General features: G+C 40.9%; 1 protein-coding gene across 1 annotated transcript in view; it reads left to right on the plus strand.

Annotated features, from left to right (window-relative positions):
• The first annotated feature begins 9353 nt into the window (after positions 1-9353).
• The window catches only part of LOC132833376 (alpha-1,3-mannosyl-glycoprotein 4-beta-N-acetylglucosaminyltransferase B-like), a 244518-nt gene continuing 226637 nt past the window's right edge, over positions 9354-27234 (plus strand). The window contains exon 1 of the mRNA XM_060851600.1: positions 9354-10137. Within this exon, the coding sequence (XP_060707583.1) occupies positions 10047-10137 (91 nt within the window). The 5' untranslated portion in view covers positions 9354-10046. The remainder of the gene's footprint in view (positions 10138-27234) is intronic.

Raw genomic sequence — 27234 nt, forward strand, 5'->3', positions numbered from 1 at the left:
ACCATTGATCCTTATGTAAGGTAAACCTAATGTACGAACCCTCAACTTTCTGTGACCATATGCATGTCCAACAGTCTCTTAAATATCACCAATGACCTCGCTTCCACAACTGCTGCTAGCAACGCATTCCATGCACTCTCAATTCTCTGCCTCCGACATCCCCTCTATACTTTCCGCCAAACAACTTAAAACTATGACCCCTCGTGTTAACAATTTCTGCCCTAGGAAAAAGTCTCTGGCTATCAACTCTATCTATGCCTCTCATCATCTTGTACACCTCAATTAGGTCCCCTCTCTTCCTTCTTTTTTTTCAATGAACAAGTCCGGGCTCAGTCAACTTCTCTTCATAAGATAAGCCCTCCATTCCAGGCAACTTCCTGATAAACCTCCTCTGAACCCTCTCCAAAACATCCACATCTTTCCTATAATAGGGCGACCTGAACTGGACACAGTATTCCAAGTGCGGTCTAACCAAAGTTTTATAGAGCTGCAACAGGATCTCACGGCTCTTAAACTCAATCCCCCTGTAAATGAAAGCCAAAACACCATATGCTTTCTTAAAAACCCTGTCCACTTGGGTGGCAATTTTAAGGGATCTATGTACCTGCACACCAAGATCCTGCTGTTCCTCCACAGTGCCAAGAATCCTGTCTTTAATCCTGTACTCAACTTTCAAATTCAACCTTCCAAAATGCATCACTTCGCATTTATCCAGGTTGAACTCCATCTGCCACCTCTCAGCCCATCTCTGCATCCTGTCAATGTCACGCTTCAGCCTACAATAGTCCTCTATATTGTCAACAACACCTCCCAACCTTTGTGTCATCTGCAAACTTGCTAACCCATCCTTCAATCTCCTCATCCAAGTCATTAATAAAAAAAGAGTAGAGGCCCAAGAACAGAGACCTATGGAATACCACTCACCTCTGACTTCCAGGCAGAATATTTTCCTTCCACTACCACTCGCTGTCTTCCGTCGACCAGCCAATTCAGTATCCAGACAGCTAAATTTCCCTGTATCCCATTCCTCCTGACCTTCTGAACGAGCCTACCATGGGGAACCTTATGAAATGCCTTGGTGAAGTCCATATACACCACATCCACCACTCGACCCTCATCAACTTGTCTAGTAACATCCTCAAAGAACAGTTCTGGCCATCCAGTTAAACAAAAGATATTGGGAGAGGCTTCAGAAGAGATTCACCAGAATGTTGTCAGGTATGGAAGGTCTGAGTTATAAAGAAAGGCTGGATAGGCTTGGACCTTTTTCACTGGAGGGTAGGAGGTTGAGAGGCAACCTTATAGGAGTCTATAAAATAAGGAAGGGTATAGATAGAATTAATGGTAATTTTCTTTTCCCCAGGATATGGGATTTCAAGACAAGAGAGACACATTTTAAGATGAGAGGAGACAGATTTAAAAAGGACATGGGGGCAATGTCTTTCTTAAAACATAGGGTGGTTCGTGTGTGGAATGAACTTTCTGAAGATTTGGGTACAATTACAATGTTTAAAATACATTTGTATAAATACATGAATAGAAAATGTTTGGAGGAATATGGGGCAGGAGTAGGCAAGGTGGGACTAAGGTAGGATTATGTTCAGCATGGACTGATTGGACCAAAGGCTCTGTTTCCATGCTATATGACTCTATGACTCCATAAAGACAACAAAACTGCAGTCTCATCAAAGCTCTCATCTGTCTAATGAAGGAGAATATCCTTATTTTTTACATGCAATTACTGTTGCAATATGGTATGGTATTCCATTAGCCTCCTTCATTACTTGCTGTAATAACTTTGTCACTCCTGCATGTGAACACAGATCACTTTGTAATTCAGAATTCTGCAGTTATTGTCCACTTAAATAATACTCTGCTTTTTTAAATTCTGCCTGTCACAGTGAACAGCTTTACATTTTCCCAAATAATACTTCATCTGCCAGAATTTTGCTCATCCACTCAACCTCTGTTTGCATAAGTTTAGGGTGAGGGGGCAAGATTTAAGATTTAAGGGGCAACTTTTTCACAGAAAAGGGTGATGCATGTATGGAGTGACCTGCTCGAGGAAGTGGTGGAGGCTGGTACAATTACAACATTTTAAAAAGGCATCTGGACGGGTAAATGGGACTGGATTAATTTAGTTTATCTGGTTGGCAAGGATGAGTTGGACCGAAGGGCCTGATTCTGTACTGTACATCTCTGTGACTCTATAAAGATGTAACATCTCTGAATTTCAGTTTATATAATAGTCAGGAAACGGAATAATACATGTGTGTGTTTTGGGATCTTTCAAATTCAAATCTACATTTAGATAGCTTTTTATTGTTTTTGTATTTGTGCACAGTAGATTTCTGGCTCGTGTAATTACATTTCAGTTAATGGTCACCAAATTAACTAAAACAAAAAAAACTTAGCAATCAAAATTTTGTTCTGGGATCTGACTTGTCAAGCAGTACCATCGGCTAGAATCATAACATATAATAATCCAGAGATTATTACCCTAGATGCCCTGTTCTTCAATTTGGTGTTTCTTTGCTAGTCATTTCCTTTCCTCAGTCTTTGGTACCAATATGATCTTCCTCCTACTCCCATGTTCCTGTCCAACCTTGAACGAATGTCAACCCTGGCACAAGGCAGTAAATGTTTCTTTTGCTTTTCTTCTTTGTTTACATAGCTTCCTGTTCCAAAATGTCACAGTCAGTTAGTTAGTCGATCCTGCAGCCATGAATCTCATCCAAACAAACAGAAGTAACCTCAAACCTGTTGGATAATTGCAAAAAACTAAGGCTCCAGCACTCTTACCCTGAGTCCCCCTTTCTGTCATACTTTTAGTTACCCTTAACACTGACCACATCAGAATACCCCACTTTATGAATGTGACCACATTCTAGGACAATCTATCCCTCCTTCCCTTATATGCCTCACATCGCCAAGGACCTAAGTTCAATTTTACCCTTGGGAGATTGTCTGTGTGGAGTTTGCACATTCTCCCCATGTCTGCGTGCTCTAGTTTCCTCTTACAGTCCAAAGATATGCAGTTTAGGTGGTTTGTCCATTCTAAATTGCTTATAGTGTCCAGGGATTTGTAGGTTAGGTGGATGAGCCATGGGAAATGCAGGGTTACAAGGATAGAGTAGGTCTGGGTGGGATGCTCTTTCGAAAGTCGGTGAGTATTGATGGGTCAAATGGCCTGCTTCCACACTGTAGGGATTCTTATTGGTTGTAGTGATTGTAATTCAGCATCCAGCTCAAATTCTAAGGTGAAGCAGCTCGAGTTTTATATACCTTACTTAGATTTATTTGTCCTGAATCACACTGGCTTCTAGGAGCTCCCGCAGATTGCAGCTGTGACACATTACCAATTCTGCTATTCTTAACGTGTTTTAATTAATTACGTATTTAATTATTTTCCATAATCCAGTAGTAGACTTTTGTGTCACAACAGAGTTGTGATGTTATATACAGACTGTAGTGCTGGAAATGAAGACCAACAGGAGATGGTAGAGCAGTTTATGAAAAAGAAACATGGATAAGGAAGGAAAATTAAAATAACTGGTGGGCTCCAATGGTTACAATGAAGTGCATTAAAAAAAAGGAGCAAAGGCTTGGACTATAATCTTCCAAATGTTAATGTTGATTTGGTAGTGATGTCAGAGGATGGTCAGGGTTGACGACATAATGCCGTAAATGCAAAAAAAAGGAAATAAAGCAATAAAACAGGGAACTACAGAATAATTGGTCAAAACACTGATCATGAATAAGCTTCTGGCCACATAGATTCACAGGTCACCCAGAACATTGGGGGTTAATTAAGAAAAGCTGGCTTGGATTTGTCTGTTTAAACTGGCACTTGAAAAGAATAACTGAGTTCTCCAAGGTGATAATACTAAAACCATATTTCAAAATAAGGTATTTCATTGGCTCCCAAGCTAATGGAATGTATTGCTAAAGGAAAGGCAGTGGGCATGGCAGATAATAATAAATAACATCATACACAAATGAAAACTCAAACTTCAGACGAAAATCAACCATGGTGGCTTAGCACACTTAAGAGTTGTACTTTGTTCAACAAGCCCTAGCTTTAACATTTTTTTTAACTTAAATGAGAATAGAGCTTAAAATATCAAGGTTAAAGCAAAATTACTAGTCCTGTGCTAACTGCACCTGCAACAGCCATACCGTGTGGAGACAGGACAAGCATCTCCAATAGAAACTTTACTGTTTCTGTATTTAGCTACACACATGCAGAGACCAGAAGTTGTTATCGACAGTACATAATCTTGATTATTGACTTGATCATTGACTATTTTTCCCTAATTACAAAGGCAAATTCCAAGTCTACCATAATGGATTCTAATTTCCTTCTCAGCATTTAGCAATAAGGCTTTGCTTATTGTCACTGGATATGCTCTCTAAAAAATGAAGAATGTTCAGTAAATATCTTGCTTTTTCAAAATGTTCTCTTCCTAAAACAATAAACAAAATTGTCTTTGACTCAAATAGTCTATGTTTTGCATGTTCATTTTATTTCAAAACAGATTTGGATCATTATCTTGAGAGATAACAGTAGTCAGAACAAGGGAAATGTGCACATGTGGATGTTCAGGTGCTGTTTACCTCCATCCCCTCTTACCCGCCCATTGATTGTTTCAATTTAACTTAAGTTCATTTAATGGCCTTGTTAATTATTAAACAAATAACTTTTAGGTCAGTTAGTACGCTGATAAAATGTATAAATATGTACAAATAAAACAATGGTAATTTTAGGCCTGGCGAAGCATCAACACCAATCTCCTATGAAATGGAGACCTGCGCCCATCTACCACTATGGGGTGTTTGCAAGAACCCAGGTGCCTCTTCACAGAATGCAAAGGCAAAACCACAGATTGAGATTCAAATGTTCTCTGATATTAAATCTCCTAATCTCCTGTTTTTCAGCATGAGAGAAGGTGATCAACCACTTACGGGAATTACTACAAGCAACATGAAAAGGTGTTGGAGTGTGACAATTGGCTTCACTGCTCATGAGCTTGAGAAATAATAGCAGTCAGAACAAGGGAATGTGCATGTGTGATTGTCATGTATGACCTGTACTGGGTGAGTATAGCTGTTAAGATGTCTTGCACTACCTTAATAGAACCTTAGTAAGTTTGTATCTGCAGTACTGTATACAGTTTTGATCCCCTTACCTTATAAAGGATGTATGTGTCACAGATGGGTGTAATGGAGGTTCACCAGATTAATCCCTCGGATGGCAAGACTGCCCTGTGAGATTGAGGAGACTGAGCCTATATTCATGAGTGTTTAGAAGAATAAAAGGTGATGCAACTAAAACTTATGGTTCCCCTCCTTGGATTAGATTCCCTACAATATGGAAACAGGCCCTTCGGCCCAACAAGTCCACTCCGACCCTCTGAAGAGTAACCCATCCAGACCTATTCTGTTTGATTGATGCACCTAACACTATGGGCAATTTAGCATGGCCAATTCACCTAACTTGCACATCTTTGTACTGTGGGAGGAAACCCACACAGACACAGGGAGAATGTGCAAACTCCACAGAGACAGTTGCCCGAAGTTGCAATCAAACCTGGGACCCTGGTGCTGTGAGGCAGCAGTGCTAGCCACTGAGCCACCATGCTGCCCAATTAGTTTAGATTCCCTACAGTGTGGAAACAGGCCCTTCGGCCCAACAAGTCTGCACCGACTCTCCGAAGAGCAACCCACCCAGACCCATTCCCCTACAACTAACACTATGGACAATTTAGCATGGCCAATTCACCTAACCTGCACATCTTTGGATTGTGGGAGGAAACTCACGCAGACACGGGGAGAATGTGCAAACTCCCCACAGACAGTCGCCCGAGGTGGGAATTGAACCCGGGTCCCTGACGCTGTGAGGCAGTAGTGCTAACCACTGTACTGCCCTCCTTGTGGAGTTGAGGATCAGGGAACACAATTTCAGAGTCAGGGGCAAGTTATTTAGGACTGAGAGGAAGAGGAACCTCTTCACTCAGAGGGTACTGAATCTTTGGAATTTTCTACCCTGGATGGTTTTTGAACCTTAGCCATTGCATTTGTTCAATGCAGAATCTGCTTGATTTCTAGGTATCAAAGAAAACTAAGGGATAGTAAATGATCAGCCATGATTTTGAATGGTGGAGTAGGCACAAGAGGTTGAATGGCTTATTCCTCCTTTACTGTTCAACCATAGTAGTACTCACAATTGTATATATCACACCACTGACTTCTCACAAAGACTACCTGTCCATATTGTCAACATAATTGCTGTTGCTGTGAAACCATAATTTTGTTAACTATTACTGGAAGGAATTGTTTACTTTCCCTTGTAGTGTCACCTTTGATTTTCTTTGTAAATGTAAAATACCTTTTGTCATTTTAATAAACATTAATGCATTAATTCCAACACTTTTTAATGTAACATAACACATTTCCAAGGTATACTTTTTTAATATAAATTTGCTACAAGTAACCTAAATAAATTGTTAAAAGGTTTCACCCCAGGGATTTAACACAATCTGAGCTTGACACTACAGGACAGTACTCACTGAGCAATTTTGTACACTGCTCTGATTGTCACCGTAACTGCAGGGAATGTACTCACTGCCTATGTAGTGTTGCATCTGTTGGAGATGCTGTTTTTGTACTGGAGGATAAATTGTCTGCTGGCTCTGCTAGTCTTAAACGTTTCCATGGCACTGTTGCAAAGACTAAAGGAGTTCTCCCCAGTGTGGTAGCCAATATTTATCCAGCAGTCAGGAGCACAAAACAAGATTATCTGATCACCATGAGATTGCTGCCTCGGAGCCTCCCATGTACCAATGGGCTGTACAGTTTCCTACTTTACAGTAGTTCAAAAGTTTGCATGTAAAGTGCTTGGAGATAATCTGAGGCTTGTATAAATTCAGAAGTGATATATTTGACTCAGTAAAGGGTTGATTTCGCTCAGTTAGCTGGATTTCTTGTTTAATTCCTATTACCACCTGCGGTTGTCATGAAATTCTCCTTCTCTGACCCTCAGGTCTAATGGTCCGATAAGATTACAGCTACTTCACCTTTATCCAACGCCAAGCAATAACTTTCTCTTCTAACCTGTTGATTATTTCCTCCACATTTTAATTAATAATATCTTCAGCATTGTATTTATTTTTTAAAACCACAATATCCCTGTAAGTTCTTTAGAACTACTGTGGGGTCAGAAAGAAAATGCAAATCAATCTTTCTGGTACCAAAACACATCTCAGTAGGAAGGTAGGGAAAACATTCAAACACCAAATGTACCTGGGAGATGTCAACTTAAAAGTGATATATAGACAAAACACTCAATGTTAGAAATTTGAAACAAACAAAAACTCAGTAGATCTAGTAGCATTTTGTGAAGAGAGAAACAGAGTCAACATTTTAAGTCTGGTATGACTTGTTTTTCAGAACAAAACAACTCTTTTTCTTTCCACTGATGCTAACAGAGCTGCTGAGTTTCTGCAGCATTCACTGTGTTTGTATTACAAATGTGAACTGGTTGGGCAGCATTTTAAAAACCCTTTTCATGCAAAGCAGGCACCATTGTGTAAGTTGGTATCGATTGTCCATCCCTAATTGCCCAAGGGCAGTTAAGAATTGAGTACATTGCAAAGGATTTGGAGTCACAAGTAAGCCAGCAGATATCCTACTCTGAAGGATTTTAGAAAATCAGACTTCTGTTTTTTTAAAGAACAATTGACAGTGGTTACACGGCCACTATGAAGCTAGCTCTACATTCTAGTCTTTCTTACTGTTTGGGTGAATTCAAATTTCACCATGATATGGGGTTTGAACTCATGTCCCTAAAACATTTTGCTGGGCTTGGACACAACGGTGGCTCAGGGGTTAGCACTGCTGCCTCACAGTGCAAGGGCCCCGGGTTTGTTACTAGCCTTGGGTAGCTGTCAATGTAGAGTTTGTATGTCATTCCCATGTCTGTGTGAGTTTCCTCCCACAGTCCAAAGATGTGCAGGTTAGGTGGGTTGGGAATGCTGTCGTGTCCAAGATGTGCAGGCTAGCCAAGGTAAATTGGGGTTCCGGGGATAGGGTGGGGTACTATTCGAGGTCGGTGCGGACTGGATGGGCTGAATGGCCTCTTGCCGCATTTTACGGATGCTATGATTCTATGCTTGGCTAGCTTTAGTGACATTACCACTGCTACCAGGTCCCCCTCCTCTGCATTTGACATAAACTGAATTATGTTGCGTTGGCAAATCCGAATTCCTCATCGTGTTATTTCTGCTGCCAGTGAACACGTTCATTCAGCAATAGAGGCAGCGAGGACCACAACTGATAGGATCATTTTGTTGCGTTTTAAAAAAAACATGAAACAGGTGTAAATTAACTGTGTGCCCACAAACTCTATATAAGGGCTCTTGTGGGGCTGTGGTACTGACCCGACCTTTGACCCCCTACTCCGGAGATGTGTCATAATATTTCTGAACAGATTGGTTGGAAAAATACGTCCACAGAAACATCGTGGGAATTAACCATAAATTGCTGTAGAAGTCTACCTTCTCATCAGCTGCGACAAACGTTGCACTACAGAAGGATGCCACTAGATGGGTTGAAATTAATTTCATCCCTACTCATAAGTAGATATTTTAACGTTCAGAAGCATCTACTGACAGTATTTGGGTCAGCTCCTCACTCGATCAAAAAGCTCACCCCTGTAACTGCCATAGTAAGTATAAGAATAGAGATACCCAAGAAAACATCTTTCCTAAATAATTTAAGTATTCAAATGTAACATAAAATCATCACTTTCACAAATTCCGTGAGTTATTTTTATCGTCGTTATAATCGCAAGCACATCACAATTAAAAATACAAAAATGACCAATGTACACATTAGTTTTGCAACAGGAATTGAAAGATTGTGTAAAGGAATGGGCCGAATAAAATTCGTGCAGCTAAAGACAGCAGACCACTTTTGGTTAATGCTTTATTTTGTGATTGGCATTGTTGGAAAATGAGGGGCAGAAAGTAAAAATAGAAAACAGATCTAGGGTAGAGCGAAGGAACAATATCTGAAAAAGCTGTAAGCAGCTGCACCACAACAATACACAGGGAGGAAAGCTCAAAATACACATACAAGGACCAAACCTCACCAGCGTATACACACAGGGAACAAACCTCACATTCACACAAAGGGAGCAAACTCTAATATAAGCACAGGCAGTAAACCCCAAAATACACACAAGCAACAAACCTCACATTTACACATACACACGGAGTAAACCCTACAAACACAAAGGACAAACCCGACGTCTCCATAGAGCAATGCCTGAGATCCGCTCAGGGGCAACACGCGGAGACACACAGGAAGAACGGTATCCGAGATCGAAACACCCGGGAAGCAACACCTGAGTAACACAAGAGTGCAGCCCCTGTTGATGTCTGAGAGAGAAGTGAAAGAAAATAAAGGAACTGGATGCGTGTGTGCGAGAGGGGAGACCAGCTGCTTCAGCGACAACAACTCAAGAGGAAGGAAGGGTAGTGGCGGTCAGGGCGGAGACCCACGGGGTTAATAACAGAGACTCGTTGAAACCATGACAATCGTCTGAGCTGAGAGAGACATTCGGTAGGGACTAAGCCAGGGATCTCTGAGCGTGTCATTGAACTCAGCAGCAACTCAAAGAGGGGAGCTGCCGGAGAAGAAAGAGATAGAAAAAAAATGATTGGGGAAATCCCGGAAGAGAAAAGAGTGGAGATTAATTAAAAACGTAAATCCGGGAAAGGGAACTTTTGAACAAGCTGACAACTGCACGCATGAAGGAAGAGAGAGAATACATTTCCAAGGTGGAACAGTGCTCACATTAGATTCTGTGGCAGTGGACAATAGCTGAAGATTGAGTGAGAGGAGCAAATCAAAAGCAGGACTCTTGGAGAGAGAGAGAGAGACAGTGCTGACCTGGATTAATCTCACAAAGCCCTGACCTCAAACGACACGATACCCAGCACCAGCAAACACCTGTCCGCTTTGTCATCTCTTTCTGACATGAGATGAAGTTCAGGAATGAACGTATTTTAACAGTGCTCGTCCTGGGTACATTTCTTTCTATGTCCTGGTTCGTCGCCCGGCTGAATATGCAAGGTATGTGTGGCATTTCTGTCTGGACACTACAGTGACTAACCGGTAGCAGGTTGAAGTTGCTCCCCTGTAGAATCGGGACGCTACTTGACTGTAGTTGGTACTCTTTGTTTTGGAGTGAGGAACAACTCTTCTATCCTGCATATTTATTTTACGTGTTTCTGGAATCACAAACGTTTCTGGAATCGCAAACCCGCCAATATTCATTGATTCAGATAGTAATAAGCGAAGAGCCCAGATTAAAAAAATGCTGAGTTTAAATAAACATCGTTGGAATTACACTTCTCAGGGAAAGAGTTTGACTTTTTTTCCGACCAAAAACTTTATAAAATTTTTAAACTAAAAAGGCCATTACAATACATCGAACTTGAATATTATGGAAAATGCAATAAAACAAAACTTTTCATGTACAATTTGTATTGAGTGGAACATGCTGTATAACTTTTGATATTGGCAATTTTCATTCCTTGTCGAGCGTACAGACCAAAGTTTCCAGTCCCTTGATATACAATGGTGGAAACACCTCAGGCAGTGACCTTATTATTAGGTTGGATTTACATTGCCTGCTTTGAAAATTCAAACTTGTTTTGAAAATTGGCCCCAAATATCTTAGGTCTCTGTGCCTTCTACTCTTCAAAGTCATGATTGTGTACTGTTGTGTTCACTTGAGTGAATTACATCAGCATGAAGTCAAGCCATCAACAATTTCGTTAGACCAGATTGAGTGTAGGTCCTAAGTGTTATTATTTCTCTCCCTCTAGGTGTACTGCTCATGTTTTCCACTAACCATCTGCCTTTTTTAAAAATTGTGAATTGCCTATCCTCAGGGACATAGTTAATGCTTTCAATAATTTGAGTAAGAGTTACACTTTTTCATGCAAAAACTGCTTTGCATTGGAGATTAATACTCTATAGCCATCTGATTGAAGTCTAATGAATAAATGACCGAATATTTCTACATAGATGGAATGCCAGAAGTTTGAAATCTATTCCACATGTAATAACTGATACTTTGTCAATTGTTCCCTTTAAACCTGAGATTGGTAAACTTCTGTTCAGTGACATAGAGCCAAATGCAGATTCATGTTTAACTCAAAGATCAATCATTGTCTTATTGAATATAAACAGACCTGAGGGTCTATTGCTGTGTCTATGTGAGATTTTGTTTGAATTTGGATTGGATCAGGATTTTTGGGGCCATATTTTCAAATAATGCAAAATGGGTTAATTTTAACATGTTGATAATTAAAACAATGTGTATTCACAAACATTTATGTTAGAAAAGTGAAGGCAGTATAATGCAAATGGCATTTCTATTCTTCCAAAACATGTAATGAAAAGTGACAGTTTTCGTGCTCAATAAATGTCTCTTTGATAGGCATGAATAGTTTGGTCAGGATGATTTGGCATCCTGTAATTTGCTAAAGTTACACAAAGAGAAACAAGAGTAGACAAATCAGGTTCAGCAAGATTAGTCAGATTTTTAACAGAAGGAGAAAGAAGCTGCAAAGTCATAGCTAAATCCAAAAGCAGAATGTAAGAGAGTACGTAGGAATATGGGAACAACCCCTCAAGGCTCTTCACCATTCAATGAGATCAAGGCTAATCCGTGGCCTAATTCCATTTACTTGCCTTTAACACACATCCCTTAATACCATTGCTTAACAAATATTGATCTATCTCAGATTTTAAATTAACAACTGATCTAGCATTCACTGCCATTTGTGAAAGAGAGTTTCAATTGTCTACTACCAAGTGAGTAGAATTCTCTCCTGAATTATCTGGTCCTAATTCTTAGGCTCTGCCTAGTTCTGAAGAAGGGCTTATGCCCAAAACATCGAATCTCCTGTTCCTTGGATGCTGCCTGACCTGCTGCGCTTTTCCAGCAACACATTTTCAGCTCTGCCTAGTTCTACAATGCCCAACTAGTGGGAATAGAATAGTACACTATAATAATAGACCCTTCGGCACCATACCTATGCTGACCATGGTGTCATTCCAAATTAATTCCATCTGCCTGCACATGAACGATTTCCTTATTCCCTGTCTGTAAATTGTTTATCTTTTTCTACTTCACCTTTTCCTGTTAATACCTTGAAGACTTCCCCAATCTATTTTGAGTTGAAATCTTCCATGATTCCATGCTAGCTCTTCCAGATTAATTCAAAAGTTTCAAGATGTTCAGTTACCTCATCGATGATTATTGATTCCAAAAATTACCCCACCACAGATATTAGACAAACTGGTCTATGATTTCCTGGTTGTCCTCCTTTTTTTGTCCTCCTTAAAAAGCAAAGCAATGTGAAATTTTCCAAACCAGTGGGACAACCCCTGTGTCTAGGGACCTCTGAAAGATTATAGTTAGGGCATTTACAATGTGCTCTTCCTTTAATACCCTCAGGTGAAAACTGTCAGGTCCTACAGATCTGTCACTCTTTAATTCCATTAATTTCCTCATTACCAATATTTTACTTCTATTAATTTTATTCAATTCCTTTCTGTGATCCACTATTAATTTCCTTGTGACTTTCAGCAAGGTATCTTCCTTTCTTACTGTAAATATTGAGGTGAAATAATTATTCAACATTTCTGCCATTTCCCCATAGTCTTTGATATTTCCAGTTCCCACATTCAGTCTTTAGTGGACCAACATTGCTCCCGACAACCTGCTTTCAATTTATGTAGCTGTAAAATTTCTTGTTGTTGATTTTGATGTCCTTTGCAAGTTTCCTCACGTAATCCCTTTTCGTAGCTCTTATAAGCTGCTTTGTGGCCCTTTACTGTTCTTTGTATCTTTCCCATTCAGCTGGAACTGTGCTTTTTTTTCATTTTGTAAACCTTTTTTAGTTGTTTTTTTATGCTGTCTCTTTATCTCTTTAGCTATCCAAGCCAATGCCTTTTTTTTGTGAAGCAGAGCTTTTCTTCCTCATGGGTATAAACTCAATTTTTATTGCATTAAATGTTTCTTTCAACATGCTCCATTGCTTTTCAGTTGTTTTATCCATTAGCAGATTTTCACAGTTTATTGTGGACAGTTACTCTCATCCCATTAAAATAGGCCTTGCCTAAACTTTAGTAGCTGGTTTGTGCTTTTCACTTTCAAATGCTACATTGAACTCACTCATGTTATGATCGCTATTTGACAAATATTTATGCACGATTAGGTCACTAATTAAATCTGGCGCATTACTCGTTACTAAATCCAATATTGCTTGTCCCTTGCAATATGGCCATATTGCAAAAGGAAACTATCTCTGACACACTCCAGAAATTTACTACCTTTCTGATAGTTGCTTGTCCGCCTCTTCCAATCTATGTTAAAGTTAAAATCTTCCATTAATTGTACTTTTGCTTTGCTATATACTTGCCTTAATTTCTGCGGTCATACAACTAGCACTTCAGAGCCGCTACCAGGGTTCTGTACACAACACATGTTCTGGTTTTAAATCTTCCCCATTCCTCAGTTCCTCTTTTTTTTCACTAAATGCTTTACCCTTATAATATCCTCAATCACCATTGAAGTTTTTTTTCTAATCAGTAAGACTACTTCACATTCTCTGCAATTTTCTCTGTCTGTCCTTTAAACCGTATAAGCCTGTATGTTCATTTCCCAGTCCCAACCATCCTGCAGCCATGTCTCAGTAATGGCTACTATCTCCAGTTTGAAATTGTGCCAATGGCTCATTTCACTTATTCCTTACACTCTGTATTTAGAATATAGAACATAGAACTTTACATCCTTCCTATAATGCGGTGACCAGAACTGCACGCAATATTCCTGGTGCGGCCTTACCAGTGTCTTGTACAGCTGAAATATGACCTCATGGCTCCAAAATTCAATCCCCCTACCAATAAATGCTAACACATCATATGCCTTCTTAACAACCCTATCAACCTGGGTGGCAACTTTTAGGGATTTATGTACCTGGACACAGAGATCTCTCTGTTCATCTACACCGCCAATAATTTTACCATTAACCCAGTACTCTGCATTCCTGTTATTTCTTCCAAAGTAAACTACCTCACACCTTTCTGCATTAAACTCCATTTGCTGTTACTTAGCCTAGCTCTGCAGCTTATCTATGTCCCTTTGTAACCCACAACATCCTTCGGCACTGTCTACAACTCTGTCTGTCTTAGTGTTATCTGCAAATTTACTATACCATCCTTCTACACCCACATCCAGATCATTTATAAAAATGACAAACAGCAGTGGCCCCAAAACAGATCCTTGTGGCACACCACTCATAACTGAGCTCCAGGATGAACATTTCCCCTCAATCACCACCTTCTTTCAGCTAGCCATTTTCTGATCCAAACTGCTAAATCATCTTCAATCCGCAAACTCCTTATTTTGTGCAATAGCCTACCATGTGGAACCTTATCAAATGCCTTACTGAAGTCCACATACACCACATTAACCACCTTACCTTCATCCACCTGTTTTGTCACCTTCGCGAAGAACTCAATAAGGTTAGTGAGGCATGACTTACCCTTCACAAAGCCGTGTTGACTATCCCTAATCAAATTATTCCTTTCCAGATGATTATAAATCCTATCTCTTATAAGCTTTTCCAACACCTTACCCACTACGAAAATAACTCCCCTTCTTTGTGTGCAGCATTCTTATTTGGGCTGTAAACTGCAACCGTTCCTCAGCACTCATGCTTTGTTTGCCTATTTATTATTTCTTTATTTCCAATTTAATCAATGCACTTCTTATAGTTTTGCCATTACCTGCTGTACCTGAAGTATGATTCCTGACTGTTTCTTTACACTCTGTCATGTTATTTAATTTTGAGACCTTATTAATTGCAACCCCACCGCTTTTCCAGAGCCCTCCCTGCCTAGGTAAAAGTCCTTGTGACCACCCTACTTAGTATTTCTACAAAGATATTGGTTCCAGATTGGTTCAGGTGAAGCCTGTCCCAATGACACAATGCATTCCTGTCCCATTACTGATACCAGTGTCCCATGAAATGGAACCTCCCTTTCCCACACCTTTCCTTTAGCATTGTGTTTACTTACCAATTTTTAAAATCTGTATGCCAATTTGCAAGTGGCTCTTGTAGTAGTCCAGCGATTATAACATTTGAGGTTCTGCTTTTTAATTTTGTTCCTAATTCCTGATATTCCCCAAACAGGATTTCTTGCCTCTGTTGTCCACCCCAAAATGGACCACAATAATTGAATTGTTCTCCCTTCCATTCCAATATCCTTTCACGCCTATTTGAGATGTCCCTTACCTTGGCACCAAGCAGGCAATGCACCATGTGAGAGACTTGGTCCTCTTACAAAGAGTACAAAGAGTCCCCTTCTTTTTCTGGCTTGGTTGAACCTTCTACTTCCTAAATTCCCTGCATATCCTATTTTAGTTTGCCTACAGTACCCCTAATTATAGAATCTCCTAACTTTTTTTGCTCACCATGCTTTTGAATGGCCTCTTATTGATCTAGAGAAAAGTATGCTTGCTATTTTTGTATTATGTAAAGTAAGTTATAATCATTTAATTCAGTGAGCCCAGTTGTATATGAAAACAAAATACTGCAGATGCTGAAAATCTGAAAAAAGCACAGAAAATGTTGGTGAAACTCAGCAGGTGTGACAGGATCTGTGGAGAGAGAGAAAAACAAAGTTAACATTTCAAGATCAGTATACACCTCTTCTTCAGAACTGAAAGAGTTGGAAAAGTGTTTTTCTTTAATTACCTATGACAGAAACACAGGAAGGGAAAAGGGAATGGCTGATGTAAAGGCCCAGTACAAACACAAAGGATTGTTAATGTTGGTGAAAAACAAAAAGTGATACGTAAAATGGTGTCAGTTGAGGTTTTTAAGGGAGAGAATGTGTCCATTCTACTGAGAACAAAGTAAACAAGATCTTGTGGTGGGATGGGGGAGAGAATAATGGGGAAGAAAGATGGACAACAGACAGCATTTCATCAGTCTCTGAGGTTACACAATTCAATATCAAATCCTGGAGGCTGTAAAGTGTTTCATCAGAAAATTGGGTATTTGGTCTTCCAGCTTGCATTGTACTTAACAGTACAGAAAGAAGCCATTTGGCCCATCAAGTCTACATTGACCCTCTGGAGAGCATCCCACCCAGACCCAGGCTTCCACTTATCCCTGTAACCTACATTTCAAATGGCTAATCCACCTAGCCTACACAACCCTCGACACTATGGGATAACTTAGCATGGCCAATCCACCTAACCTGCATATCTTTGGACTGTGGGAAGAAACCCAGCAGAAACCCATGCAGAGATGGGGAGAACGTCTGTGTGGAGTTTGCACAGTCATCCAAGGCTAGAATCAAACCCAGGTCTCTTGTATTGTGAGGCAGCAGTGTGCAACACTGAGCCACCATGCAGGCTCAAGATAAAACGTTAGCATCAGAGCAAGGAAGTTCATTGAACTGGCTAACAACTGTTAGACCAGGGTCAGTCCTATGGACAGAGAAGAGACATTCTACAAAGCAGTCACTCAGTCTGCATTTGGTCTTGCCAATATAAAGGAGACCATAATGTGAATAGTAAATAAAGGTGACTAGATTAAAGAAATACATATGAAATGCTGCTTTAACTGGAAGGTATGTTTGAGCAATGAGGAGACAAGTGGATGAGTGTTACATCTTCTGCAATGGCATGTGAGGATGCTGTCGGGGAATGAGGAAGTGTAAGAAATGGACCAAGGTGTAACAATGCCCTCTCCCCCAGCTTTATCTAATTTATGTCTTGTTTGCTTCGTTCTTAGTAGAGTCGATACACGGTCTCTCTTTTTATACCTTAATTTACACCCATTTTACAGCTCTGAAGCCAACATCAGCAACCCAGTGTTTTGGGCCCCCACACCAGCTGCTCCCTTTGCTCCTCCTCTGCCTCTGTCAAAAACATTGACCAAAATACTTTCTATCCCATTTCAGCTCTGATGACGAGTCATACTGGATTTGAAACAGCATCTCCACAGATGCTGCCAGTTCTACTGAGTTTCTCCAGCAGTCACGGTGTCTCAGCCAAATTAAAAATATTCTTATGTGATTGCTTACTTTGAAGCAAAGCAGCTCAAGAAAGACCACATGATACTTCATTTCAGTATACCATTGAAAAGCCTGAAGAAGTAAATAATTAAAATGCATAAAAATTAAGTTCACATCATACTGTGATAATAGTGTCAAATGTACGGAGTACATTGCTCTATAGTTAAATAGTGGTCACTTGGAGTACTCTCAAAAACATAAAGCACAATTCATTTTCCTACACTGTGGTACTTTGGAGAGTATTGAGAAAATACCCTATACTTGTAATAGTGGTTTTGGAGGTTAATTGGAGAGCACCGTAATGCATTGAGCTGCTGATTGTACAGATAAAGGCTACATTTGCCTGGATTGGCACTCTGCCAATACATTAAAATGAAGTAAAATTCAGAATCACTACATTCTGCAAAATTTAAAACTCAACTTGTCTTGCCACATAAACACAATGGCCACAAGTGTAAGTCAGAGGATAGGAATACTGTGGCGAGTAACTCACCTCCAGACTTCCCAGAGCCTATCCACCATCTATAAGGCACAAGTCAGGATCGATAGAAAACTCCCACTTGTCTGGATAGATGCAGATCCAAACACAAACGCTTGACACCATTCAGAACAAAGCAGCCCACTTGATTGGCACTACGTCTGCAAATATTCACTCCTTCCACACTGTGATTATGCTACTCCTTTAACAAGATTATATTGTCCTTGGCATTTTTTTCAGGGAGGTCGTAATAGCAGCGATTCTGAAAAGCTTAGGTTTGAAAGGTCTTAGGCCAATTTGATCACAGCTAACAGACACTGCCTCAGGCAAAAGGCTTTCAAGTTTTAAAAAACTCTGGTACAATGAAAGGGGTGTGGCTAGTTCTCCCAGCTCAGCTTTTCTTTGGTTTGTTTTTTTTATATATAGCAATCTGGCTGTTCATTGAAAGCAGTCAGTTTGAGGCTGCTGGTCCAAGAAACAGTGACATAGAAGAAGGTGTTGCATACTGAATGCCTCTGCCAACTCTTTCTCTCTCTCTCTCTCTTTCTTTCTTTCTTTCTTTCTCCTGTAAGACCCTGTATTTGATTTTATCTTTTTTGCCAAGCAGTGTTGCTGGAGATTGTTGCAAGTATTTGGAACAGCATCATTAAGTTGGGATAATCTGTTGTGTTTTTGGATAGATTAGACTTACAGTGTGGAAACAGGCCCTTCGGCCCAACAAGTCCACACCCTCCCGCCGAAGCGCAACCCACCCATACCCTTACATTTACCCCTTACCTAACACTACGGGCAATTTAGCATGGCCAATTCACCTGATCCGCACATCTTTGTGACTGTGGGAGGAAACCGGAGCACCCGGAGGAAACCCACGCAGACACGGGGAGAACGTGCAAACTCCACACAGTCAGTCGCCTGAGTCGGGAATTGAACCCAGGTCGCTGGTGCTGTGAGGCAGCAGTGCTAACCACTGTGCCACCGTGCCGCCCAAAAGTTAAGTTATTCTGTATTCTGTTCTCTTTTGTTTGTGTTTTATTCAGTAATCTTGCAAAAAACTCTGATTTGTTTAAAACTAAGTGGTCAGGCCAGCTGCGTCACTCCTGGACTATCCACGTTACACCTGCTTAAAACAACTAGCAAAGCTAGGGACTGGGCTACTTTCTTGAGGGGGTCTGGCATGGTCCATAACACACCACTGATGTTCAGTAGCAGCACTGTGCACTATCTACAAGATGCACTGTAGAACTTCACCAAAGATCATTAGCTAGCACCTTCCAAACCCACAATCACTTCCGTTTAGAAGGAGAAAGGCAGCAAATACATGAGAACACCACCACCTGTAAGTTCCCCACCAAGACACTCACCATCCTGATTTGGAAATATATCACCATTTCTTCATTGTCGCTGGGTCAAAATCCTATATTTCCTCTCTCATGCCATTGTGGGTCAGTCTACAGTATATGGACTGCAGCAAATAGTAATGGCCAATAAATGCTGGCCAGCCAATGATGCCCATGTCCCACAAATGAATTTTTAAAAATTGCAAGTGTGTATTTACTATTTTGTTACATATTCCCACAGAAGAAAACTTCACCCTGCTATTCAAAGGGATTGATTGGCTATATAATGCACCAAAGTGATATTGCTATTAAATATCTAAGTATCAAGATGGACAAATATTACTCAGAATCTTGTGCATTCAGCTTTGCTTAAATGCAGGTGACCTGCACTTATCTGCAAAATAGTCCCCTCCTTCCAAAAAAAAAGTATTACATAGATTTTTCTCAATTTCATGTGGGTAATAATCTGGCAGGATAACGAGAAGTGTAAAATAAACGCAAACTGTGAAGGAAAAATAGGTAGAAAAAATAGACCCAAACATTTTCTATTGTCCTAGTGGTTTAGTTTGGCCCCTGCTCCAAGACTACTGGATCCTTTTCCAAAACAGAAATCACAACAAAACCAAGAATAAAATTTCAATGTTAGGTCACAAGATAGAAAAAAAATGGCAAAAGGATTCTATAAATGATGCAGTCTTTTTACTCATTAAGAAGCTTCCTCATCTCTGTAGAGTAACATGCCCAGAACTTTGGCCCATGATTGCATGAGTTACCTTTAAGATATGCAGAACAATGCTGTCTTCTTGTTTCAGTAATGAGATAAATATTAAGCACATGTTTGTATAGATTTCCTTGCCAGGAAAGGTCTCCAAAATGTCCAGTGAGGGTAAGAAAGAAGAATGATTCTGATGAAAGGTCAGCAACCTGAGAAATTAAAGCCAACAAGAGACCTGTGTTGCATCTCCTGAAGAAATCTTCTCAGATCTTTTGCCACTTGAATAGTTTTGGGGCACCAGTGGGCTGTACCCTGGAATTAAACCCTAGGGGCAGAGATTCTGCTTCCCAGGAGCTTTTGATTCATCAGAGGCTGTCAGCTTCAACCTCTGCAGTACCTCAGAGGAAATCATAGCTTCAGCTGGAACTGCAGCCTGGAATTGCTAAGGAGTTCCAGAGATGAGAATTGCAACAGCCCTGGCCTGTATCCACATCTTGATCAGGTATCAAGGGACCTTCTGCCATCTCCTGATCCTTTAAGTAAACAGGAGCCAGCATAAGGCCATATGTCTGCAGGTGAGCTTGCACATGTTTTATTCAGTGTTCTTTAAGGCTGGGGCCTCCACTGGCAGCAAGTTGGGGATGTTGACCATAGAACCTTCCCGTCCAGACTTGAATTCTTTTCGAGGCTGGAAGGTGGCAGGGTTAAATTATGCTATCAACCTGCCAATTAAATGCCCTTCCTGCTAACCTGCCTCATCACTTCTGTTGCTGCTTGATATGTTGAATATTTCCACGATTTATTTTTGGTTTTGTTTCTGGTTCTCTTGATTTTAGTTCTGCTTTGAAGGGTATCTAAATACCATCACTTTTGTTCTACATTAGACATTAGCTACATCTGAGTAGATTTCTACTGCACAGTTTAACCACAAGGTAGTCAACCTTGGTTTTCTGAAACTGTGTAAAACTGGGAATAGCAAGTTTCTCCAGCATTTTGTTTCCATTCCAGTTAATTTGCTCTCCTGAGTTTATTATTACATAAAGTGAAGATTTACCCCAAAATATATTCACTTGATGCTGAAGGGACGATAGATATCCTCCCACTTTTGTAAATTCTGCTTCTCTGTAACTTTCCTGACAAAACTCTTGAATGAGGATCTATTTAGATCATGATACCTCCATAGTGGGTTCATCAGCATCTTATTAGGTATTCATTAACTAAGTTTACTTAAGCTTAACTTCATTGAATCTAATCCATTGCAACCAGGCTGTTGTAATTAACTTATGACTACTAAGAATGTCACAAATTGACAGTATTCGTTTGGCAGGATTCTCCATATTCCAGGTGGGAGAGTTATCACTAAAGCCCTTTGTGAATTCGACACACAATTTAAAAGGACAGTCACTTAGGAGCTTGATCATTACTTGACCCATTGGGGTGAAAAGTACCAAATCTTTCACTGTCACTTTGAGTTTTTTTTTGTGTCTATGATGATGGATAGAGGAGCATTTAGTGATAGCTCTTGAAGCGGTTTACAGGATCACAGAAGTGTAATAGAGCAGAATGAGACCATTGTGCCCAATGTGTCTCTTCAAATGAGCATTAATACCAACTTTTTCCTCATACCCTTGCCCAGTATTTCTATCCAAATAATCATTCAATGCCTTCTTCAATGCCTCAATTGAACCCTCAGCCGCATTCATAACCCTAACTACTCACTGTGTGAAAAGGCTTTTCATATCTCACATTTGCAAAGCACTTTAAGTCTGCAACCTTTGGTTCATGGTCCTTTTTTGAACAGAAACTGTTTCTCTCTATTTACTTTCTCTAGCACATTTGTGTTCTCTTCTTGATGTTTCAAATTAGGGACCTTTCACAAGTAAAATGAACATGTTCACCACTACACTGGAGAAGTGTATTTCTTCTTATTCTTCACCCAGAAGTACTAATCACACACAGCTGAGTGACTTTCCCAACACCTACATCAGCATGTCTTTTGTAAACTACTAACCACCACCATCTCCAATTTATTATTTTTCAAATCATCAATTTTTTTGTTCTGATTTAACCTATTTTTCCCAATCATCCTGTTCATAGATGTTTTTAGACATCTCTGGAGCAAATGAGATTTGAACCCAGGTCTCTCGGTCCAGAGTCGGGACATTACCACTGCCCCACAAGAGTTCTTCAGTTACATAGATATTGAAATAATCTGTATTGTCCTGATCTTGAGTCATGGCTGTAGCAACAAATTGGCACAAAGCCAGAAGAAATGGGTAAACCCAAAGTCTGTTAACTTTGTGCTATTTCTGTGGGTGTTCTGAAAACTCTCCATCAGAATTCTTGCAGAATTTCAAGGTAAAATATTTAGTTGTTACATATGAGAGAAGTGGAGCAGCAGATCTTTGTGAATGTTCCCCCTTTGTATAGTCAGGGTTAATAACAATTAACATTGGATCCAACAGTCCAAAAATAGATGAAGAATGTAACTCTTGTGTTTTCGCTTTTTACCTTGTCCTCAGATTGGATAGGTAAAAACAATGACTGCAGATGCTGGAAACCAGATTCTGGATTAGTGGTGCTGGACGAGCACAGCAGTTCAGGCAGCATCCAGCGAGTAGCGAAATCAACGTTTCAGGCAAAAGCCCTTCATCAGGAATTAAGGCAGTGAGCTGGAAGCATGGAGAGATAAGCTAGAGGGGGGGTGGTGTGGGGAGAGAGTAGCATAGAGTACAATGTTGAAAATGTGTTGCTGGTTAAAGCACAGCAGGTCAGGCTGTATCCAAGGAATAGGAAATTCGACGTTTCGGGCATAAGCCCTTCATCAGGAAACGTCGAATTTCCTATTCCTTGGATGCTGCCTGACCTGCTGTGCTTTAACCAGCAACACATTTTCAACTGTGATCTCCAGCATCTGCAGACCTCATTTTTTACTCATAGAGTACAATGGGTGAGTGGGGGAGGAGAGGAAAGTGATAGGTCAGGGAGGAGAGGGTGGAGTGGATAGGTGGAAAAGAAGATAGGCAGGTAGGACAAGTCATGGTGACAGTGCTGAGCTGGAAGTTTGAAACTAGGATGAGGTGGGGGAAGGGGAAATGAGGAAGCTGTTGAAGTCCACATTGATGCCCTGGGATTGAAGTGTTCCGAGGCGGAAGATGAGGCGTTCTTCCTCCAGGCGTCTGGTGGTGAGGGAGCGGCGGTGAAGGAGGCCCAGGACCTCCATGTCATCGGCAGAGTGGGAGGGGGAGTTGAAATGTTGGACCACGGGGCGGTCTGGTTGATTGGTGTGGGTATCTCGGAGATGTTCCCTAAAGTGCTCAGCTAGGACGCGTCCAGTCTCCCCAATGTAGAGGAGACCGCATCGGGAGCAACGGATACAATAAATGATATTAGTGGATGTGCAGGTGAAACTTTGATGAATGTGGAAGGCTCCTTTAGGGCCTTGGATAGAGGTGAGGGAGCAGGTATGGGCACAGGTTTTATAGTTCCTGCGGTGGCAGGGGAAAGTGCCAGGATGGGAGGGTGGGTCATAGGGGGGCATGGACCTGACCAGGTAGTCACGGAGGGAACGGTCTTTGCGGAAGGCGAAAAGGGGTGGGGAGGGAAATATATCCCTGGTGGTGGGGTCTTTTTGGATGTGGCGGAAATGTCGACGGATGATTTGGTTTATGCGAAGGTTGGTAGGGTGGAAGGTGAGCACCAGGGGCGTTCTGTCCTTGTTACGGTTGGAGGGATGTGGTCTGAGGGCGGAGGTGCGGGATGTGGATGAGATGCGTTGGAGGGCAGCCAGCAAGAAGCCAACAAGGTGTTTCAGAAGAAACAGGATTGGAAACACACAGCCTGCATGCGTCAGGAACTTTAAGATGAAGGATGAAAAGGAATGGCTTGTGACTAGGTCTAAATGAAAAGGTTGGTCAGGCCAGCCCAAGAAATCACAATATCCTGAAAAACAGGGTCCAGAATTAGGATGAGTTGGCATAAGACTGAGTGCAAGCACAAGGAAGGGATAAAGAGAAGATAGCACCAAGTGTTTTGTGATCATGGATTTGATTTCATTCATATTTCTGCAAAAGCAAAGTTTCACCCCACCCCCCCTCTAGCTTATCTCTCCATGCTTCCAGCTCACTGCCTTTATTCCTGATGAAGGGCTTTTGCCCGAAACGTCGATTTCGCTGCTTGTTGGATGCTGCCTGAACTGCTGTGCTCTTCCAGCACCACTGATCCAGACTCAGATTGGATAGTCCATTGAATCTGCAGAGTCATTTTTGGTTTACTTAGGTGCAGAATAACATGTCTCACCTCAGAATGTTTAAATGTTTTAAATGATCAAAATATGTTTGGAAGCTCAGGCATCCCAAAGTACTTTACAAACTACAAAGAATTTTTGAGATGTTGTAATACTGATAGGATTAATTAAAAACTGGTTTTGATCTCATTTTTCCTGTTTCTCTCTGTTGTTGATTGCACCCACCTTTTTGGAGCACAGAAGTGTAGAAACTAGGAGCATGAGTAGGCCATTCAGCCCTTCAGGACTTCTCCACCATTCAGTATGATCATGCTAATGCCATGTCCCTGAGTTTTCTCCATATCGTTTGATACCTTTTAATATCTAAAAAATGATTGATCTCTTTCTTGAATATATTTAACAACTTGACTTCCACAACTATCTGTGGCAGACAATTCCATAGGTTCACTATACTTTGAGAGAGAAAATGTGGCCTCATTTCAGTCCTAAATGGCCTCGCCTATATCCTGTGCCCCATGATTCTCGATGCCCCAACCAGAAACACATCCTTCCTGCATCTAATCTGTCCAGCCCTGTTTAGACTTTTATACGGTTCAATCATATTCCCTCACATACTTCTAAATCCAATCTCTTCTAGACCTAGCTAAACCAATTTTCCTCCTAGGACAATCATACAGTCCCCAGCATTGGCCTAGTGAACTCAGTCTACGACAAGTATATCCTTTCTTATGTAGGATGACCAAAACGGCAGGTAATACTTGAAGTGTAGTCTCACCAAGGCCCTTTTCATTTTGTCATCCCAACTAATTCTCATTTCATCCACTGGCTCAGATTTTCTCTTTTAGGCATAGTAGATCCTTCAGCTTTTGTGCAGGTTCATGTCTCCTGAAGCCCTCCGTATATGAGGATGCCAACACACCAGGCTGTATGAGCTGCTGCTCATGATGACAGTTCCTGCCACGTCCTCGTTAGGTGCAGAAAATGACACTTATTTAGCACTTCCTGGTCTGACTAGAAGAGTGTCCTGTAGTTAACAGGATTTTGATTTGCATGTTGGCAGGTGGTTCAGGTTGCATTATTACAGAGACTTTGAGGACAATAAGATGCTTGATCTCACTCTTTCAAGATTCAAAGCTGTTTTGTTAAGTGTCATAGAGGTGGTGCTTATCTCACTCCTCACCATTAACCTTTTCAGATCCATGTACACCAAGCTCTTGTACTGATTCTGCTAGAGAATATCGGATCCACATCTGCTATTGCGGCTGTATCCCAGACACCCCTTAGGATAGACTCATATTCATATAGAACAGAAACAGACCCTTCAACATAACTCATCCATGCCAACCCAGGTTTCCTAAACTGACCTATTGTCTAATTTACCTGCATTTACTCCACATCCCTTTAAACCTTTCCTATTCATGTATCTGTCCAAATGCCTTTTAAATGTTGTAATTGTACTTGAATCTGCCACTTCTTCTGACAGTTCATTCTATACATGCACCACCCTCTGTGTGAACAAGCTGCTCCTCAGGTTCCTTTAAATTGTGTTTCAAAATTGCGGGTGGGGTGCGAATGAGGGTGTGCTGTGCTTTGCCTAAAGCGTGTTCTTGAGAGGAATGTTAATATCTGGTGGAAGCCCATCTTCCTTAAGTGCTCCCTGACTCTCATTTCTCCCATCCCATTCTGCTTTTCTTCCTTCTGTGTGACAGTGGCACATAAGAATATGATCATTGAAAATGTTATACCTGCTTGTGATAACTATGATGGAAAAATAGCAGCATGAAAATTGCATAGTTGCACAGTGTCACAAGCAGTCAGATTTGTCAGCCAAATGTGAACAAAACAAAATAATTGCACAATGTTATCTCAAGCTGTGAAAATACCCTTTGAAATTTTATGCAGTCTTCAGGCTCACAAACTACCAATGGCTGAGCCTTGTAATTCTCAATGTGCATAGCCTGACTACTTTGCAAGTGCAAAATCAGGAAGATCGAAGCTGCAGTGCCTTTGGCCTTCATTATCATATGTGTTAATGAGACCACGAGAGACTGAGCAGGTTTGACCTAGAAAACACTAGGGAATTTTAAAGGTTCAAGTTTGGAAAACTAGCATAAATAACTTCTGTTTAACGTTGCTGCCGCAAAGGTAAGTGTTCCCAACAAGGCACTGAAATTCTGCCAAGTTTCCAAGTTGGGCAGCACGGTGGCTCAGCGATTAACACTGCTGCCTCACAGCACCAGGGACCCGAGTTCAATTCCAGCCTCAGGCAACTATCTGTGTGATGTTTGCACATTCTCCCCTTATCTGCATGGGTTTCCTTCTACAGTCCAAAGATATGCAGGATAGGTGAATTGGCCATGCTAAATTGTTCATATTGTTCAGGGATGTGTAGGCTAAAGTTATTAGTCAGGGGAAATGTAGAGTAGTAGGGGTTGGGGAATGGGTCTGGATGGGATACTCTTAGGAGGGTCGATGTGGACTTGTTATGCCAAATGGCCTGTTTCCACACGATTTGGAGATGCCGGTGTTGGACTGGGGTGTACAAAGTTAAAAATCACACAACACCAGGTTATAGTCCAACAGGTTTAATTGGAAGCACACTAGCTTTCAGAGTGTCGCTTCGAAAGCTAGTGCTTCCAATTAAACCTGTTGGACTATAATCTGGTGTTGTGTGCTTTTTTAACTCTGTTTCCACATGGTAGGGATTCTATGATTCTACTGTCTGCAATCTATTTGCATTAACGTCTATCTTCTGTAGCTAATCCGTTGTCTGACTGATGTAAATTAAAGGCAGAACTGTTTATATTCTGATACACTAGGATCAGGGTATCTGATAGCTCATGGAACCCTGGAAGTCGAGATCTTCATCCATGACTGGGTCCCTGTTTAGAAGTCAGCATGATTCCTGATTAACAGGCTTGATCAGTCAGTTGGTGATGGAGGCTAGCAGAGAAGGCTGAAAGATCAGATTGGCTTGGTCTTGAATCTGTGACAAGGCAGTATCCAATTCAAAGTAATACTACAGTGGTGATACCGATGTGATGTCAACATCATATTCCAACTCTGCACGCATTTCCCTGTCTTAACCCTGTCCATCTCAATTGATGTTAATCAGATTGAAAGGTCTCCCTGATGCTATTTGAAGGGATCATAAACAACAGTATAGTATTTAAGTGACTGGAGCAAAGCTGGTGAAAGACTGCTGATCTCCAGTTGAGATTATCTCTGACTTTGGTGAATATTCTCAAGTAGGTTCAGCAGGTAATCAGGAGGGTTACTGGAATCT

The sequence above is a fragment of the Hemiscyllium ocellatum genome, chromosome 36 (assembly GCF_020745735.1).
Source record: "Hemiscyllium ocellatum isolate sHemOce1 chromosome 36, sHemOce1.pat.X.cur, whole genome shotgun sequence".
NCBI classification, from domain to species: Eukaryota; Metazoa; Chordata; class Chondrichthyes; order Orectolobiformes; family Hemiscylliidae; genus Hemiscyllium; species Hemiscyllium ocellatum.